The sequence below is a fragment of the Amphiura filiformis genome, chromosome 5, assembly GCF_039555335.1.
Source record: "Amphiura filiformis chromosome 5, Afil_fr2py, whole genome shotgun sequence".
In the NCBI taxonomy this organism is placed as follows: domain Eukaryota; kingdom Metazoa; phylum Echinodermata; class Ophiuroidea; order Amphilepidida; family Amphiuridae; genus Amphiura; species Amphiura filiformis.
The window spans coordinates 26,184,052-26,202,718 of NC_092632.1; the positions used below are offsets into that span (position 1 = coordinate 26,184,052).

An 18,667-nucleotide genomic window follows, 5' to 3' on the forward strand; every position below is an offset into this window, starting at 1 on the left:
TAGCTCTTGATATTTTGAGAAAATATTTCAAAACTTGAACCTTTTCCGTTGAAGCGCATGGCTAGCATACAGAGCATTAAGAACACACATTAAGAGCACATCATGAAAACACTAAGAACACACGAATAACGTGTTCTAGAGCACATTTCACAACATACGTAGCTAAGAAATCAAATATAAATTTTATGCTATACAGATCATAGTAAAGGCTTTTATGAAAAGCAAATACAAGAAACTTACGTTTTGGTTTATATTATTGGAAATTAAGTCCAGTTCAGGGAACATCCCACGACGCAGGTACCCTCAAAATTAAATATAATTTTTGCACTACAGATAAAAGCTTTTAGAATTGTATTCCTTCTATAATGAAAAGCAAGTACAAACCTTTGGTCTTATTTCTGAAATAAGTTCAGTTCAGAGCTATATTAAAGCCATATTATAACATTTGCTAAGAAGAACGCCCTCAAAAAAAATTTAATTCAGGTTTTTACACGATTGTAATGTACTTTAGTAAACAAAGATTCTCTGCAAAAATCAAGACTAGGTGCTGTAGTTTTGTCAAAATCCGTGATTTTGAATAAACCGATGGAACCGGCGTTTTATTATTACGATAGAAATATTAGTCGAACGCGTATGTGTTGTTCATAACACACCCCTATATCGCCCTACGTACACGGCGTGCGGGACACACACACACACACACACCCCCACACGCCAGAGGATCGTACTGTATTACAACCGCCGGAGTAACATGCATTGGCGCTATTAGTAAATTCCAATTTTCTTTGCTTTATCTCACTTGTTCGGCTCAAAATTAAAAGGGAACATATCTGACAGTAAAATATAACATTTTATGGAAAATAAATACTAATCTATTTTTAAAGAAATGTTATAATATGGCTTTAAAATGAAATATAATTTTGTTATTGTCACGGTTTTTTGTTACCTTATAGATAAAGCTTGCTTCTTTCTTGAATGAAAAACGTGCTAAACATCGTCATGTACGAGTGACAATATTAAAAACATATCCGCATTCATTTTTAAAAAGAGCTTAAATGATGAACCTTGATCACAATTTATGTGCATAAGCGAGGGAGAGCGAGTTGACGCAGCGGTTGTTTACTCGCTTTGTACCATGAGTCCCTGGTTCAAACCCGGTCGTGCCCAAGGACTGCCTGGGTACTTGGTTTATCCCGATTCATGCTTGCTCTTGCAGGTTTTATCCAGAATCTCCGGTTTCCTTCTGCTTCAAATTCCTTTCTTTTCTTCGCTTTCCAAAAATTAGAGAAGGCCCACGGCAAATGCGACTCTACAGCCTGTCTCAAAAAATTGTGCGAGTGGAAAGCGCCATCTTTGGTAATTAGAAAATCCTGTTGTGACATGATGCTTACATCAACGTCAAGGAAGCAATCCTAGCTTTCAAATACCGTTTGTTTTATTCATTTTTGTTCCGGCAATTCAGAGATCTGCTTCACTAAACATAAATGTATGAAAACCCATTTGTGCCACTTTTTAGAAAATTGAATAGAATGTTATATCAATATACCTGTACAGTACAGTTAATATAAAAAGAACATACATTTCTTTGTAGGATTAGAAGTGATTATGTAACAATTGCTCAGTATGTAAATGTATTGAAGACGATGGCATAATCTATGATGGCAGGAAATTGCATTGCTACAGGCGGCGGTGAATGACCCATGTACAAGATGTTATTGGTGCAGTAACCAATCAGACGTTCGCATTCGTGTAGGATTATTTTAGGGCCAAGTCGGCTACATTAGTGTTAGTGTTATGGGTATAATAAAATAAATGTCCATTTTGGCTTCTGGTTTAGCCACCTGTACACCATTATACACTCTTTTGTTTAAAGAGCCATGCTGTTGTGCACCTCAAATGGAATGTTTATGTAGTTTTATGTCACTATCATATTTGACCATTGTTCATTTGATCATCACATTATATTTCAGAAGAAGGGATTTCAAAAATCTTAACTGCTTAGGACATGTATAATGTGCTGTTTGTTTTCTTTTTAATACCCATCAATGTTTACCCCTTGTATCGTCACAACTCGAGTCATATATATAGATATACTTAACATTCAGACATTACAAGATGAGTGCCTATTACATTTTTAATATTAAAATACTTGTTGTTAAAATTCGAAAGTTAAACCACTTCCTGCAAGTTTGTCTAAAATCTGTGCGTCCATAACTTCATTTTGAGCTACAGTGAAGTGATTTTTCCAGTCACCAACTTTCCCTGCAGAAATGATAAGAGAAATCACGCTGCAGAGTGAATGACATACTGCAGTTACTGTCCGTTTTCCTATACACAATACACAGTGCTCTTACCATTGACGCGTGACCTCTACAAATAGCGTACGTTAGAAGTATGGGGATTTGCCTGCTAACGTCGCTGTGTGAAAAATAACCGGCCAATATTAAAAGTATTCTTCTAAAATTCTAGAAAATATAGTTTTGTAACATGTCCTAAATTTTTAGCTAATTTAGATGTTTGGAAATATTCGTACTTTGGTGTTTTAGTGTATGTTATAGGTAATAGTACATTGCCTAGTTAACGTCGCTGTGTGAAAAATAACCGGCCAATATTAAAAGTATTCTTCTAAAATTCTAGAAAATATAGTTTTGTAACATGTCCTAAATTTTTAGCTAATTTAGATGTTTGGAAATATTCGTACTTTGGTATTTTAGGAAGGATATGTAAACGACAGATAACACCAAAAAATATGAAGAAATTATTTCCAAACCGTGTTAAGTCAACAATCATTATGTTGCTCATTTTCAAGAATGCTGGTTAACAAAAAGCAGACCATTGTCTCATTTCGTGAACAAAGGTCCACATACCATTGTTTCCTTGCGTTTCCTTTATAATCGGTTACCCAACTGAAGCTATAATACCAGCTCATTGCGATACCGCACATATAAAACAGAAAGCCTCCTAACTCTGTTACAAATATAATAGGCATACGTCTCAAAAATATTATAGTGTTTCAATTGTTCCGGATGTATTATTGGTAGAAATGGTGAGTTTCATGGTTTAGGTGTTCTGAGTTGTAAATAACAAATGCAAGCAACTTGAGAATAGCGTGCTGTGGGCCAACTCTAATCCTAACGCCAACCCTAACCTATGACACTAAAAACAGAAAAATAAAGTAATTATCAAACTGTTGGACAGTCCAGGGTGCAATATTTTTTTTTTCCGTAGTTAACATTTGAATAGTAGAAACCTAGAAGTTTCCTAACCCTAACCCTATTCCTAAGGCACCACAACAAATTCGGTCCTATAGCACTGTCGGTGCCCGGTTATACCGATGACTCTTTCTATCATACCCTGATGATGTAATAAATAGTATCAAGCACAGCGTTTTCCATTTTAATAAAAACCCTAAAGCACTGTGCAAATGTTCAGGGTACGATAGAAAGAGTCATCGGTACCTATCGGGGCACCGATAGCGCTATAGGACCAAATGGGATGTTGTGCCTAACTCTGACCCTTATAGGGTTGTGCGGGACACCACGTATACAGTTGCTTAAACTTAAAAATGATTCGCGTCCAGGGTGGACAGTATTCATCGTACATCATTCAGTGTTCATCAAGAGTTTGTTACTTACAGTTAAAAAACTAGAAAAGTCATACCGGTAATAATACTTACATCACTGTTGAAAAGAATTAGGCAAATAAATATACAGAATATGAATATCCAATGGTAATCTAAAAAATTCAAAAACTAGTCACCCCTTCCCTCCGAAATATCCCAAACTGTTGTCCGTGACCTTTGCAGGACTTAAACCCCATTAAAAGCTATTAAACCAAGATAACACTCATTGAAACAGCTCAACTGATTAAATCGGATCTTCTCTGGCTGTGCACATGTGTCTGTTTTATATGTGCGATATAGCAATGAGCTGCTATAATACAGCTTCAGTTGGGTAACCGATTATAAAGGAAACGCAAGGAAACAATGGTAGTGGACCTTTGTTCACGAAATGAGACAATGGCCTGCTTTTTGTTAACCAGCATTCTTGAAAATGAGCAACATAATGATTGTTGACTTAACACGGTTTGGAAATAATTTCTTCATATTTTTGGTGTTATCTGTCGTTTACATATCCTTCCTAAAACACAGAGAATAGTTTAAATGTAGCTTGTACCGTTTTTTTGTGGCATCCTTCAGAAGTGAGCGGTCCGATACCAATATTTTCGGTCAAATCTCCATTCAATTAACACGGGGAGTTGGCTAGCTATGCCTTGCCCTCACTCATATTTTACAAAAGTGCAACTATTTCTGAACATCTAACCTAGCTATAATTTTAGGTCATGTTAGAGAAATATATTTGCTAGAAGTTTGGAAAATAAGTTAAATATTGGCTGGTTATTTTTCACACAGTGATGTTAACTAGGCAAGTGCCCATTCTTCCAACATACATCATTTGTAGAGGTCACGCGTCAATGGTGAGAGCACTGTGTATTGTGTATAGGAAAACGGACAGTAACTGCAGTATGTATTATGTAAACGACTACTCAGCTCAATCCTAAAAATACAGGGTCTCTCTGAAAGAACTGTACCGTGCAATATATTTTGTTTTGTATTATAATTCCTGAACCAAACAAGATTGTAAAATTTTTGCAATAGTAAGACAGATTTCATACACTTTTTCAATTTAAAAACGGGCTGCTTCGTTCTTGAAAATAGTTTTACGATGACAGTTTTGAATCTTACCCACAGATTCAATACAGCTGGCAATGAGCTGTGCCTGATGTATCAAGCACTGGGTATTGGGTACCAAAAAAGTATGTGGTGGCTGGGTTATCACGCAACATTACATGCACTATTCCGATCTGTTTCGTTGTGGCAATAAATACTCAAAAATTAAATTTTCTGCCGGTACAGGTTTTTTAAAGACACCCTTTATATTATATATAATTTTTCACCCTGATGTGGCAGTGACGTCAAGGCGTTGAGCTGTTTTGCCCACGCAGCTATGCGGGGTCCTTAAGCGTGCGCGTGTGTACGCCAGCGCTTTCAGCTAACTTTAGCGATTTGAAGCTGCGCCCAATGAAATACGCACTGACGTCACTGCATGTCAGGGTGAAAAATGGTATAGCCTATACTTCATAACCCCGTGTTCATAACTATAGCTAAAATAATAAATTCTCGATCATGAGAGGATGTACCTTCTGCGTCAGCGTATTTTTCATAGAATAACACGATCGCGCGACCTGCATGACCGAACCTTGACCTTGCCTAGCAACGACCGTGTGATTGGTCAATTCTCAAAAGCTGTGTTTGCGCCGTAAGCGCCGGTCTTTGCGTAGTACGCTCGGCGCAAATAACTGTCCGTTCCCAAGTTGGCTCTCATGATCGAGAATTTAATATTTTGGCTATAGAAGATATTCCTACCTTTTCGCATAAAGCTATATTTAGCAGTTGATATTTCCTCCGCTTGTATATCTTCAGCGGGAACAGTTGTAGGGCGATCATCCCGAAGTGTTTGTTTATAACTTGAATTAAACATGAAGTCAGGATTGACCATGGGGTTGGATTTCATGTTGTCAAAGGAACAATGATGAAATATCGCATCGATTTGATTCTTAGTCAAGGAATATCCCAAGAAATCCGACACCTGTTCTATGACATCTCGCAGATCCTGTAAAAAAGTCATCATTTATGCTTGTTTCATTCATTCATTCATTCATTCATTCATTCATTCATTCATTCATTCCTTGATTCATCCATTCATTCATTCATTCATTCATTCATTCATTCATTCATTCATTCACTCAGTCAGTCAGTCAGTCAGTCAGTCAGTCAGTCAGTCAGTCAATCAGTCAGTCAGTCAGTCAGTCAGTCAGTCATTCATTCTTTCATTCAAAGCTTATTATGAATTTAAATTTTCAATAATTTGTCAGGGTGCAATTTGATGTGTCTGATGTGCTGTCAGGTCCCACAAAAAATAATGTGCAAAGGTGGGTGACCGAACCATTAATGAGATATTCATTGATTGATACTTGAATCTATTATTAATACCATACTAACCCGTTTCATGTCTTCAAATTTGATAAACAACACATTAGGCAGGTGGCGTTTGTTCCAGTAGTAAAGATAATGATCCCACCACTGTCCAAAGATGGCTGCAATGGTAACAGTCTATTATTCAATCATGGTATTGCAAGTAGTTGCGAGGTTACTTTTTCATACATCTCAGGAAAATGGTACGTGTTTTTACTTAGACTGAAAGTGTGTCTGTGTGTTTAGGCCGATAATTGCATTTCTGTTTTAATTAGCGATCTTTTTCATTGCGGCTTCCCAATGAGTGTTGGATGATATAATCGTGGAAAGTCCGAGATGATAATTAGTGTTAACATGGCATTAACGCTTGCACCATGATATTTTTATGGATCGTTCTTCTTACAGGAGTGTAATTCTATGAAAAAGAGAGAGGGACAGGTCTGTGTTTCTTCTGTCAATGTACGTATATCGTTTACTGGGATTTGTAGAATGCAGAATTTACTCAATACTGTGGATCCCCACGGTTTTACCAGGTATAATAAATTACACAAAATATATATTTGACAAAGGTAGTCTGTGGTGCATTGTAAGGAGAATGTGGGGGTGGGGTGGATAATTATGTAATCGCGTGTGTCTTTTAATATCCCATACCTTTTCACTATATACTCTTGTAATGATCAGATGACTATTTTTCATTTCATTTGCTCTTTGTTATTGCCCAAAGTGGTGAAATTACGTTAAGCTGAATTTTTAACAGAAATCAGGCTAACGCAAACCAGTAAAATAGAATCACATCAAATGGCTCAAATGGGGGACATGGTTGAATAACTTGACTAAGGTCAAACATCTGACGTGGATGGAAGCTTTTATTAATCATGATCTTGGACGAGCAGTTAGGAGGTGATGGGTGTACAGTCACCTGCAGAACACATTAGTAACAAAATGTAATACATTTAGAACACGTTCGTGGTGTGTTCTCTAGTGATTTGCCAGAACATCAAAAGAACACGTGCCCTGGAACACGTCCCCGGGAACACGTGAAGACCAAGTTGACTCGTGTCTATAGCTGTTTTGAGAATACCGTCTTTTATTAACACATCCAGAACGTATAAATATCGATGTGTTCTTGTAGAACGCTATTAGAATACACAAAGAACACTTTAAGAACACACACTAAGAGCACATCATGAAAACACTTAGAACACACGAATAACGTTTTCTATATGTTACATCTGAACACCTTAACATGGGTTCTGCATGTGCAGTTTTGGCAGCGTAGACTACAAGTCTACAAGTTTGAGTTAAGAAAAGCCGATATGCTGCTTTTAGACAGAAACATTGTACCATTTTCAAAAAAGAAATTCCGAACGAGTCAAGAAGAGTGCCTCCATTCTATATATTGTATGGGTGTATGTTTGTCTGTCTTGCTCTCCGTCTGTTAACTTACTATTTCCAGATATGAAATCGTTGAAAAAATCATCCCATGACACATACTTTGGTAAGGCGGCATTCATTTGATGAAAGTGGTACACAGAAACCGTAACATCTTTTGGGTTCCTAGCTACGTATACTATTCTAGATTTCTTATTCATGACATCTGGGGGCAGTAGGTGGCCTGGTAGGTGAGTCTTGATGGTGCGAGGAGATTTCATCTGGTTTACAAGTTCGTAAGTCGGTGGGTACTTCTGTAAAAAGACAAATATATGCATGCATTTAATCTGGGTTTTTTTTAGTGTGTGAGACGAGTTAAGTATAGATTGAACCAAGGAGGTTATATAAATCTTGAAGTTGATCGGCAACATTTTCAAATATGTCAGCACTCAAATCGGACACAATAGATGAATAAAGGCTTCAGTCCGTTGGGTTGAACACTCTCAATAATAATGCCTAAAAAGTTTATATTGCCCTTAAAGTTCCAAAGTCAAGACCGGTAGGGCGGTATTTAAAAAAAAGATATTAATAGATCTTGTAGGTTTTAATAATAATATAATAATACCTCTGTGAATAAAGTTCTTTCAAGGAATGGAACGCGGAACACCGAGTGACATTTGTTGAGCCTTTCGAAGTCACTATTGTTGCAAATTGCTGATACTATTTCTTGTAACCACGTAGTACCTGAATTTACACAAAATATAAAATTGTAGCCTATTTTAAAAGTCATAAATGCATTTCGCAATTGCCATTTATATATGTTTTATACGATAAGGAACGTTGGAATATTACATTAATGCCATTATCGTGATCCACCCCTTAAATTGATTGGGGAGCTATTGTTAGATTTTTCACATATAAAAGTGGTTCCTTGATATTTTTCTTTCTAATTTGGAGCTTCTTGTATGACAAAGGTGTTCGTTAATTCCAGAAGACGCTATTTTTTTATTTTTACGAAAGATTTCGTAACTTAAGATTTTTACGAAACGCAAAACACTTCAACATCATGCCATTGACACTTGGCTTGTAGAACCTATCCAAAGGGAAAATCTCAATATTCAAAATCTTACATCTATTTAATTAATACATTAAGAAATCATTTTACATGTAGTCGACCATTGCCATGTCCCCATTTCAAGCGATTTTTACCAATACCTGTTTTTGGGTATGATATGACAAAACATCATCTGCGCGAGCTTCCCACGTCTTCATTGCTTCGATTGTAGATGGTGGATAACCTCGGCGTGTTAAAACGATTCCTTCAATTTTGTAGGTTTCTACCTCACCACTTGGGGAGCCAGCATGTAGAAACTCACGCTTTTCAACTATACTTTGTACTGTAAATAAAAATGAAATTTGTCTATTTAAAGGTTAATGTGCGAATATGCTATTTTCTCTATACCTGACTTTTTGCTGTTTTGCAACCCATCAGTATACCAATTTTCACAAAAAACACTGAAAAAGCACCCAACTTTAATGGCACTTTGGCCCAAAATTCGTCCAATTGCGTGCACTGGTCTCCACTCAAATTAAACAATCCATCGATATCTATAGGCTACCAAAATTGCTGAAAAGGTACTCGTGGCACATCCCCGTTTACCTTCATCCCGGAAGAACATGCCTATTGACGAAGGTCATTCAAAAATCACATCTCTGTTATCTTGATCTTACGTGTCAGGATATTGAAATTACACAAGATTATACTCTTAAATCTTGGCTACAAAATAAAAGTCATTTGGTTAAAATGTGATTTTTCCCGCCATGCGGGTATGATACTGAATTGACACTCAATTTAGGTGTAATTTATCTTGGGTCGAATCTCTATCATGGAAAGTTTGCTATATCTTTATAAATATAATGATCAGCTGTGTTCGATTGTTCTAGATTTGGGTTTTAGCGTTTTATATTTGAAAGAACTAATGTGTAATTGCAATATTTTGAAACAACAAACCAAAACTGGGTGTTATGACGTACGAGATTGGGCTACAAGTGTGCATTTTACCAAGTTAGCAATAGGGAATTGCTACATTTTGCATATGCATGAGTTTCTTGTGATAACCTTCAAAATGTGGTTATTTTCAGAAAAAAGGATGAGGTTGTTCAAGAGTTTAGGTAGATATGAAATGTGCTGAATAAGTTTTTTGTTTATGGATGAAATTTGCTGTAATCAACGAAATCTGGCGAATGGCTCACTTTCAGTCCAGATTGACACCCAACATATTCAAATTGGTTAAATTTTGACCAAAATAGGATATTTTCTTTTGAATTAATACTTGTCCAATTGTTTTCCACCTATCCCATTATGTTTCAATGAAATTCCTAGTAGGCAAAGTTCTCTAAATATATAGTCAGTATCCATCCATGGTATCTGAGTTTTTTCTGCCTCCGCAGGAGGTAGATTTGCTTTGAAATTGACACCTAAAATGCCGCACATTGCGCGGCATGTAGGCCGATTGTACACATTTATATTCTGACAAGTACTCTAATTTCCGCCCAATATCGAGAGCCCAATATATATCCCCACCTCTCTGCGCCATACATAAATTCGCCTATCGCCATTTCCGAATGTTCAAAAAGGTAATCACGCTTCCTCAGCATGTGCAATAAATTAGCATTAAAATTAATCTTATTCTATAGGGATTCTAGAAACACCTAGCACGTGGCGACAATGGTGTGGGTCTATCAAGTTCATGAATTATGCATTAGAATTTTTTCAAGCTCATATGTTGTATAATTGAAGACCGGATTAAAAAGACTAGCTTGCGTATGCCGTTCTGCAGGACAGCAACCAATCACGGCGCGCCTTTGCCATGACGTCAGACGCAAACTAGTCTTTTTTAATTCGGTCTTTAATTATTAGGTTGTAGCCTCAGCGCTCATCAGCAGCTTTATCGTTGAAGACAAGTCGGAAAACCGTTATGCTGTGACAATGGGAATACACATCAAACAAGGTTTAATTTCATGATTACATGAATCTGATTATCATTGGAAAAACTTTGGTTGGAGAAGTTGAAGCTGACGTTCATGGCGACACTTTGGATGTGATAATTTGACATCATGGATTGTTTTGTGCAAAATTTGAGGTATTTTTGTGCCATTTAATACGCGGTGAGTCAGCAGGCCGACTGGCATGCAGGCTAGGCTCGACTAGGCCGCAATCATCGTGCATGCGTGTCTACATCATAATAAGAGGTTGAAATGATGGGATTGAAAAGACCGGCTAGCTATTTGATTTCTCTGCATACGAGATGTATGTGCTGTGCCGTGTTCAACCACAGATATTGGAATGGTTCAACGTACACACGGCATGTCATCACAGATATTTCCAATATCTGTGATGTCATGATCATGATGATGTTGCATTTGAACGGCAATGTATGGTATGATACGCCTAGCCGCGCCTATGGCCGGCTTCATTGCTGTTCAAATACATGTAGGCCTACTAAAGTATTGCAATTTTATAGCGTTGATATAATTCGGAATAATTCGTTTTAAAGTATTTGCTTCCCCAATTCCCATGCGTGGTTGGTCATGTTGGTGGTATGTATGTCAGTTTTTTACATTCTACTGAGTACTGTTGCAATATTTTTGCATGCATACCCATGACCGTTTACTGAGAAATTTGCTTTTTGTTTGTTAAGATAATAATAAAATGCAAGAATCATCTTTCCCCACACAATACTTCTTACAAACAAGGTGTTGATATTGGCCCTTTCGATGCAAAACAAAGCACAAATGAAGGAAAGAAAACAAAACAATAATGTTTTTGATTTTTTATTCAATTACACATACAAAAAAGTAATGGCCTATGAAAAGACCCCCTAAATATAATAATATTAATATTATTTTAGTCCTGAATACAAAATATAATAAACAAGCATAAAAGAATCTGATACGAAAATTTGTTACTCTGAAACGTTACAATCGTAATTTTCAGTCAAAAATCCACAAGAAATGACTCTTGATACAACTTATATTTAAAAAACAGAAACGGCTGCCTGCATCTGGAACTCTTCATATCTGAAAGTTTGAAGGTCTTATTTCATACATCAGAATTATCTGCAAGATTGCAAGATGGCTTTAGGTGACCGTGGCCCTATTGGCTAATGCACAAATTGTTGCCAGATGATTTTCTAATTACATGCATGAATTATGCAAAGTAAAGATTTCAGATAATCAGATACAATTAAAAGAGCTATGGCACTGAGGCATGGTAGGATGGGTAGAACACACACTATACTACAAAATTACGGTTGCGTTTTGGCAAATTTCAATTTGCATAATTAATTAGGGCCACTTATTAGAAAAGTTGATTAGGGCCCTAATTAATTATGCAAATGGAAATTTGCCAAAGGCATCCATGGGTTTTATATCTTATTTTGTAGCCGATCTGAACATTTTACTTTGTATAATTCTTGCATATATAATTAGAAAATAAGGCCTACCTGACAACATTGCATAACAAAAATAAAAGAAAGTTGTTGCCAACTCAGTTCTTGGTTACGTGCCATTTTGACAGGCCATATTTTGGTAACCGAATATCCGATTAAAATAAAATTTTCAGTCTTGTAATAAGGAGAGAATGGGCTCACATATTTCAATCAGACAAAAATCTATATCCAATAGCGTTACCTTAAAGCTAGCATTATAAGTGTCTCCTTAACTAATAACAAAAGGTGCCCACTGGTATCTTGGAGGCATTGTCTTTTTTAAAGACATTTCTTGTTTCCTATTATACTCAAAAAAGAATTAAAGTTGTTTACGTGCATATAGGCTCCTTCACAGCCGGTTTCTGTCGTGCATGTTTGCGACTAAACCACATGCAGACTGGGTTGCCAGGGACTACCAGGACAAAGTATCCGTTTTTGACTATAACAATGTAAATATGACCAGAAGGTCTGGATATGGCTTCTTATCAGTATACTGATAACATGGCTATAATTGAAAATCTGAAATAAACACTTATTTTGTAAACAGATAATGCTCTGTGGTTATTTATGGATGGAAATTGCTATTAATGAAATAATTAATACTAGCGGGAGCGGTTAGTAAACGGGAGTGGTTGGTAAACATGGTAAACGGTGATGATAATCATGGTGTCTTGGTGTAGATTATTCATCCAGTATAGTAATCATGTTAGCTTGATAATCATATGTTAGCTCCTGTCATATTAAGGGGGAATAACACCCTGATTTTCATCAGTACCCCTCTTCTTTTTTTTCTTGCAAATTTATGAACTACATAAATATGTTCATCATCTCATGTCCTAAACTTATAAAATATCTCTACCTACAAAGTGATTTTAAACCATTTTAGAAAATCATTTTAGCCCTATATATTTTTTTTGTTTACTGTACCCTAGTGACTGAGATGTGTGTTTCATAACAAACCATAATTTATTCTATTGAACATGTCCAAGTAGAATACATGAATAGAATACATTAAATCCTTTGTTATACTATCTATAGAAATGTACTCACTGATTATAACACTGAATAAATTAAATAGGCCTAATCTCTTCCACATAGACAATTTAATACTACACCATGTATGTATCTTCCATAATGTGTTGTTAGGAAAAGAGATTAAAAAAGGCTATTAGGTCATCAAAGGTCAGGTTATAGGTCATTTGGTTCAGGTCAAATTCAGGCATCAATTCTGAATACATGTGATAGTCTGTGATATCATACATGTCATAATGAGGCATCAAGTTCCGACTGATTTTGCTTGATTGCATCACATATTGAAGCTTTAGATAAACTCCATAAAAATGTTTTTAAGATGCGGTTGTCCAACTAATATTTTGTTCCTATTTGAGCTCCCTGATATCCTTTGGGACTTCAACACAAAATAAAACATGTTTTATAATAATCATAGAAGGGTTCAAAAGACGCACAAATGTTATATATTGATTATAACGATAGGGGCCTAATAGATTCTACTTTAATACAACGATAGGGGCATATTGCCTAATAATAGATTCTACTTACAACGAAAGGTGCTTAATAATAGATCCTACTTACAACGATAGGGGCCTAATAATAGATCCTACTTACAACGATAGGGGCCTAATAATAGATCCTACTTACAACGATAGGTGCCTAATAATAGATCCTACTTACAACGGTAGGCGCCTAATAATAGATCCTACTTACAACGATAGGTGCCTAATAATAGATCCTACTTACAACGGTAGGCGCCTAATAATAGATCCTACTTACAACGATAGGTGCCTAATAATAGATCCTACTTACAACGATAGGGCCTAATAATAGATCCTACTTACAACGAGGGGCCTAATAATAGATTCTACTTACAACGATAATAATAGATCCTACTTACAACGATAGGTGCCTAATAATAGATCCTACTTACAACCTAATAATAGATCCTACTTACAACGATAGGGCCTAATAATAGATTCTACTTACAACGATAGGTGCCTAATAATGACTGATATTCGCAACACGTAAGTAACGTGAATACTGGATAGGTGCGAGTAGATATGCATATATCGATTAATTCATCCCCATATGCATCTGATGGACTTGAACGTAACTCTGACAGCTCATGACTGCTATATATTATAAAGATCATGGAAGGCCTTGGAAATGCACAAACATAACAAACAGCACCAAAAGAACGTATAAACAATGTATGGATTTCACATAATGCTACAATAGGCATATGATGAATCAATATCTGACTGGATTTACGGTCAACGGGGGCTAACGGGCAAAATATAGACCCTGGCGAGTCCAAAATACTCTTTGATAAGTGACGCGTGACGTAACTACGGGGTGTAAGTTCACTGACTTTATAAAGATCAATGTCATGAATGTTGTTCCTAAATCATTATGAATGATTGCACCCCGGGGACAGCACCAAAATAACGTATTAAGGTCAGACACTATTTTAAACTGTTGCGATTTGCAGCATCTTGCGAATGGTAGTGAGCTTTGGCAAAAATCAGAGGATGTTTAAAGACATTCCCACAACCCAATGGGGTTTCTGACCTTGTATGTCTGGCTTTTGTACAAACATATGGTACAGTTGATCATGCCTTGCATTGAAATTGTGTGCAAATATCTGGTGTTTTCATCCTATTATTTAACATTCATAACATCGAGACTTAGGAATAAAATTAATGCAGTGGGACAATATGAATGTTTCCTGTAAGAAAATCAAATATCAGTCCTAAGTCTCAACTATTAGCTCGTTGGCTGCAGTTTTAAAATGACCATTTTGTGTGTGTGGCAATGGGGACTTTGCCTTTAAAACTAGGTTATATTGATCAAATTTCCCAATCATAGTGCATTGTAGGAATGCCTTTAAGCCTCCCCTGGGCAAAAATTGCATTGCTCATTTCACAGCGAGTGTGTAGACGAATTTAAATATCACAGATAAATTTTTGTAGGTTCTGTGGTTCTTGAGTTATGTTGTAGGAGGGCTTAAACACCTGCAACACTTACATAAAGGTACATAACTCATTGTCAACGATAAATCAAGCAATGTTTCAAAGTATATGATTTGTAGAATGAACTTTAGCAAATCATCAAAGTGTTATTTTTCAATAATATGTTGATTCAGATAATGAAAATCGATGCGATTTTTTTGGGTGCTTCGACCTGTATGAAGTTCACATAGAATGCTACAATATTTTGTTTGACCATATCATATGCCTATCCCAGGATCATGGCATTTGACTAATGCCCAAAACAATAGCCAAAACGGCACCTTTGTATCCATAAGCAGGGGGTGTCATAAGTTTCAAAATGCCAGAAGGCCCAAATGAAGCCATTTGATGCACAATTTTCAACACTATTATTGCTCATAAAAAATGTTATATGTATAGGACTCTGACACTCGGACGATTGCGAACAAATTAACATACTGCAGTTACTGTTCATTTTCCTATACACACTACACAGTGCGCTCACCATTGAGGTGTGACCTCTACCAACAGTGTATGCTAGAGGTATAGGGCATTTCCTATTAACGTCACTGTGTGAAAAATAACCGGCTAATATTTTTTGTACTCTCTGAAATTCTAGGAAATATAGTTTTGTAACATGTCCCAAATTTTTAGCTAATTTAGATATTTGGAAATATTCGCACTTTTGTGTTTTAGTAATTAGGGCACGGCATAGCCTGCAAAATTCCCTGTGTAAATCGAATGCAACTTTTAGTGACTATCACTCACTTGTAGACCGCTCTCTTCCGAATGGCATTAAAGCTAAACCACTTGACGGATATTTTGTGTACTTGCTGTCAATCAAGAATAATGTATACATTACATGTAGGCTATAAAAATCTGAGTATGTGGGGCATCTGCAAATGTTCGTACTTCCCTGATATGTAAATGACAGATAACAGCAAAAACAGCTCCTATATCTGTCCATAACTTTGGTCAGTGCAGCGAGTCAAGGTATTTCAAGTTTGTGATTATTGATTGGCAAGTGCCATATTTGGGCATAAGTGCAGTTCACCATTCAATGTTAGTGTTATTTCAGGTATACAGTGTTAATGAATAATAGATTGTTTTAAAATAATGTTTAAAATGTTCTATAACGTGCGATACTTGATTCTTTCTCCCTTTTGAGTTTTAATGGACATTAATGTATACCTCAGATATTGACAGTCAATTCACAAAAGGTCCAAAGTTAATGCTAAGAGAGTACCGCTAGCAATACAATAAAATCTGTAAGCTAGACGAAAAGCCAGCTCATCTATATTTCAACCTGTACAATTATGATTTGAGTTTTTCAGTGACTATTTAGAATTAGAGTTGCGATTTGAGAGAATGAGAGTTAATATAATTATATAGTTACTGGGTTTTCGACCTTCACACCATCGACCTGTAACCCATATAACTTACTGACACTGTCTTGAATAATTATATAGGTTGTCTTATCATTTATTCTGAATAAAAGAAAGAAAGAAAAACAATAAAAAACTATACATTTCAGTATATAGCTTCATAGTATGAATGTTTCATTCACTAAAACATTAATTTAACCTCACTCTACGAAAATAATGCCACAGGGCAAAGTCAAAAATCAGGAAAATGCACCTAATTGGAACCAGCTATATTTGCTGTTTTTGTAAAGGACAACGGATCAATTTTTATTTATTTATTTATTTATTTATTTATTTATTTATTTATTTATTTATTTATTTATTTATTTATTTCATTTTATTTCATTTGACCTCAATATTTCGGCTTCAAATGAAAAACATAAAAAAATGATACTTAAAGGTACTGTTTTGTTAGTTTCTGTATGGCACATCATACATAATGGTCAAAAGGTGTTCAATCTTTTTTTTGACCCGTGACCCACCTCCATTCCAGCCAATCCCGTAAGTCCAGTCCTCGTTTGCCCGCAAATACGTCTAGGTGGTGTGGTTGTCTGTCTGTGGGTGTGTGTGTTTTTCTTGTTTGTTTCTTGTGTTTTCTCTTTGGTAACCTTTTGTTAAGGGGGTGACTACCTCTGGCCTATTGACTTTTTTGGCCACCTCCATGATTCGTCTCATGTTATTTATGATGTCTATAAAAACTATTTGTTTTATGAGGCAATTTTCAACCAGAACGCTGAAAGACCATTATATTATGGGATGAAGACCTATATTATTTCACTCCAGTGGTCCACCTCTGGACAGAACCTAAAAATTGACCAAAAGGTAGCAAATATATCTAAATCCAAATCCACCTTGTCGCATTAATGTTTAAACTACGCATATGGGATAAGGTCGATTTAAATGTGGGTATATATTTGCTACCCTTTGCTAAATTTTCAGGTCCTGCCCAAAGGTGGACTACTGGAGTGAAAAACTAAGCACTTCTGGTCTGTACGTCTCATAATCTACATTGAATTCCCCAAGTTCTTCATTACATGAATACGGTCACAGCATTTGTATGGATTCAGTGGCAGTAATCAAAGCGTCCCGTATTAAAATGATCGAATGGTCGTTTTTTATGCGTCATGATGCAGTTATCTCTACAGTAGAATTCACCACGACCTTTGCATGACTTAAACCCCATTAAAAGCTATTAAACCAAGATAACACTCATTGAAAACAGCTCAACTATGTTAAATCAGATCTCTGGTTAAATCCACACTACACATGTTTCTGTTTTACCTGTGCGATATTGCAATGAGCTAGTATTATAGTTTCAGTTGGGTGAACGATTATAAAGCAAACGCAAGGTAACAATACTGTATGGGCCTTTGTTTACCAAATGAAACAATAGTCTGCATATTGTTGATCAGCATTCTTGAAAATGAGAAACATAATGGTTGTAGACTTAACACGGTTTGGAAATAATTTCTTAATTTTTTTTGGTGTTATCTGTCATTCACATATCAGGGAGGTACGACCGTTTGCAGATGCCCAACCTACTCTTGATTGACATCCAAGTTTTAAAAATATCCGTCAAGTGGTTTAGCTTTAATGCCCTTCGTAAGAGAGCGGTACACAAGTGAGTGATGGTCAGTAAAGATGCATTCGATTTACACGAAAATTTTGCAGACCGTGCCGTGCACTTCCTTCCTAAAACACCAAAGTGAGAATATTTCCAAACCCCTATATTAGCTAAAAATTTAGGACATGTTACAAAACTATATTTTCTAGAATTTCAGAGAGTACTTTAAATATTGGCCGGTTATTTTTCACACAGTGACGTTAACTAGGCAATGCCCTATACCTATAACATACATTGTTTGTAGAGGTCACGCGTCAATGGTGAGAGTACTGTGTATTGTGTATAGGAAAGTGAACAGTAACTGCAGTATGTTACAAAAATATGTCATGTTTTTTGAGACGAAAATACCTTTTAGGTGTCAGGTGTTTAACAGGATATTATATTATAGACAAAATTATTTTGTCCTAGTTCTACACCATATTTATGTGCTCTGAATTCATCCATTTCAAAGGTATTCCTCATTGGTTTTGATTTATTATAACGACCTTTGATTACCGATGTTATCGATTGATTAGAAAATTGTGGTACTATCACGTCATCCTGCTATAATTGCCGATAATTGCCCATTGTTTGTGATTTTGAGAACGAAGTACAAAATATGGTTCAAACATGCATCAGTTACGTAATCACACTAATTATTTCGGATTATTCCCTTTACTTTGTCTCATTATCATTTAGTCGGTCGCAACACATAGTGGAGTAGAGTGATTTTTCCAAAT

At 36.0% G+C, this 18,667-nt stretch overlaps 1 protein-coding gene across 1 annotated transcript; it reads right to left on the reverse strand.

Moving 5' to 3' along the window:
* Positions 1-2,112: 2,112 nt before the first annotated feature.
* Positions 2,113-8,788, reverse strand: LOC140152873 (sulfotransferase 1C4-like). The gene is made up of 6 exons (XM_072175400.1): positions 8,621-8,788; positions 8,031-8,149; positions 7,482-7,719; positions 6,062-6,156; positions 5,426-5,672; positions 2,113-2,262 (listed from the first exon to the last, which is right to left on the reverse strand). Exons 3-6 carry the CDS (start codon positions 7,684-7,686, stop codon positions 2,156-2,158), a joined length of 654 nt encoding a protein of 217 aa, XP_072031501.1. The 5' UTR covers positions 7,687-7,719; positions 8,031-8,149; positions 8,621-8,788; the 3' UTR covers positions 2,113-2,155.
* Positions 8,789-18,667: the final 9,879 nt, after the last annotated feature.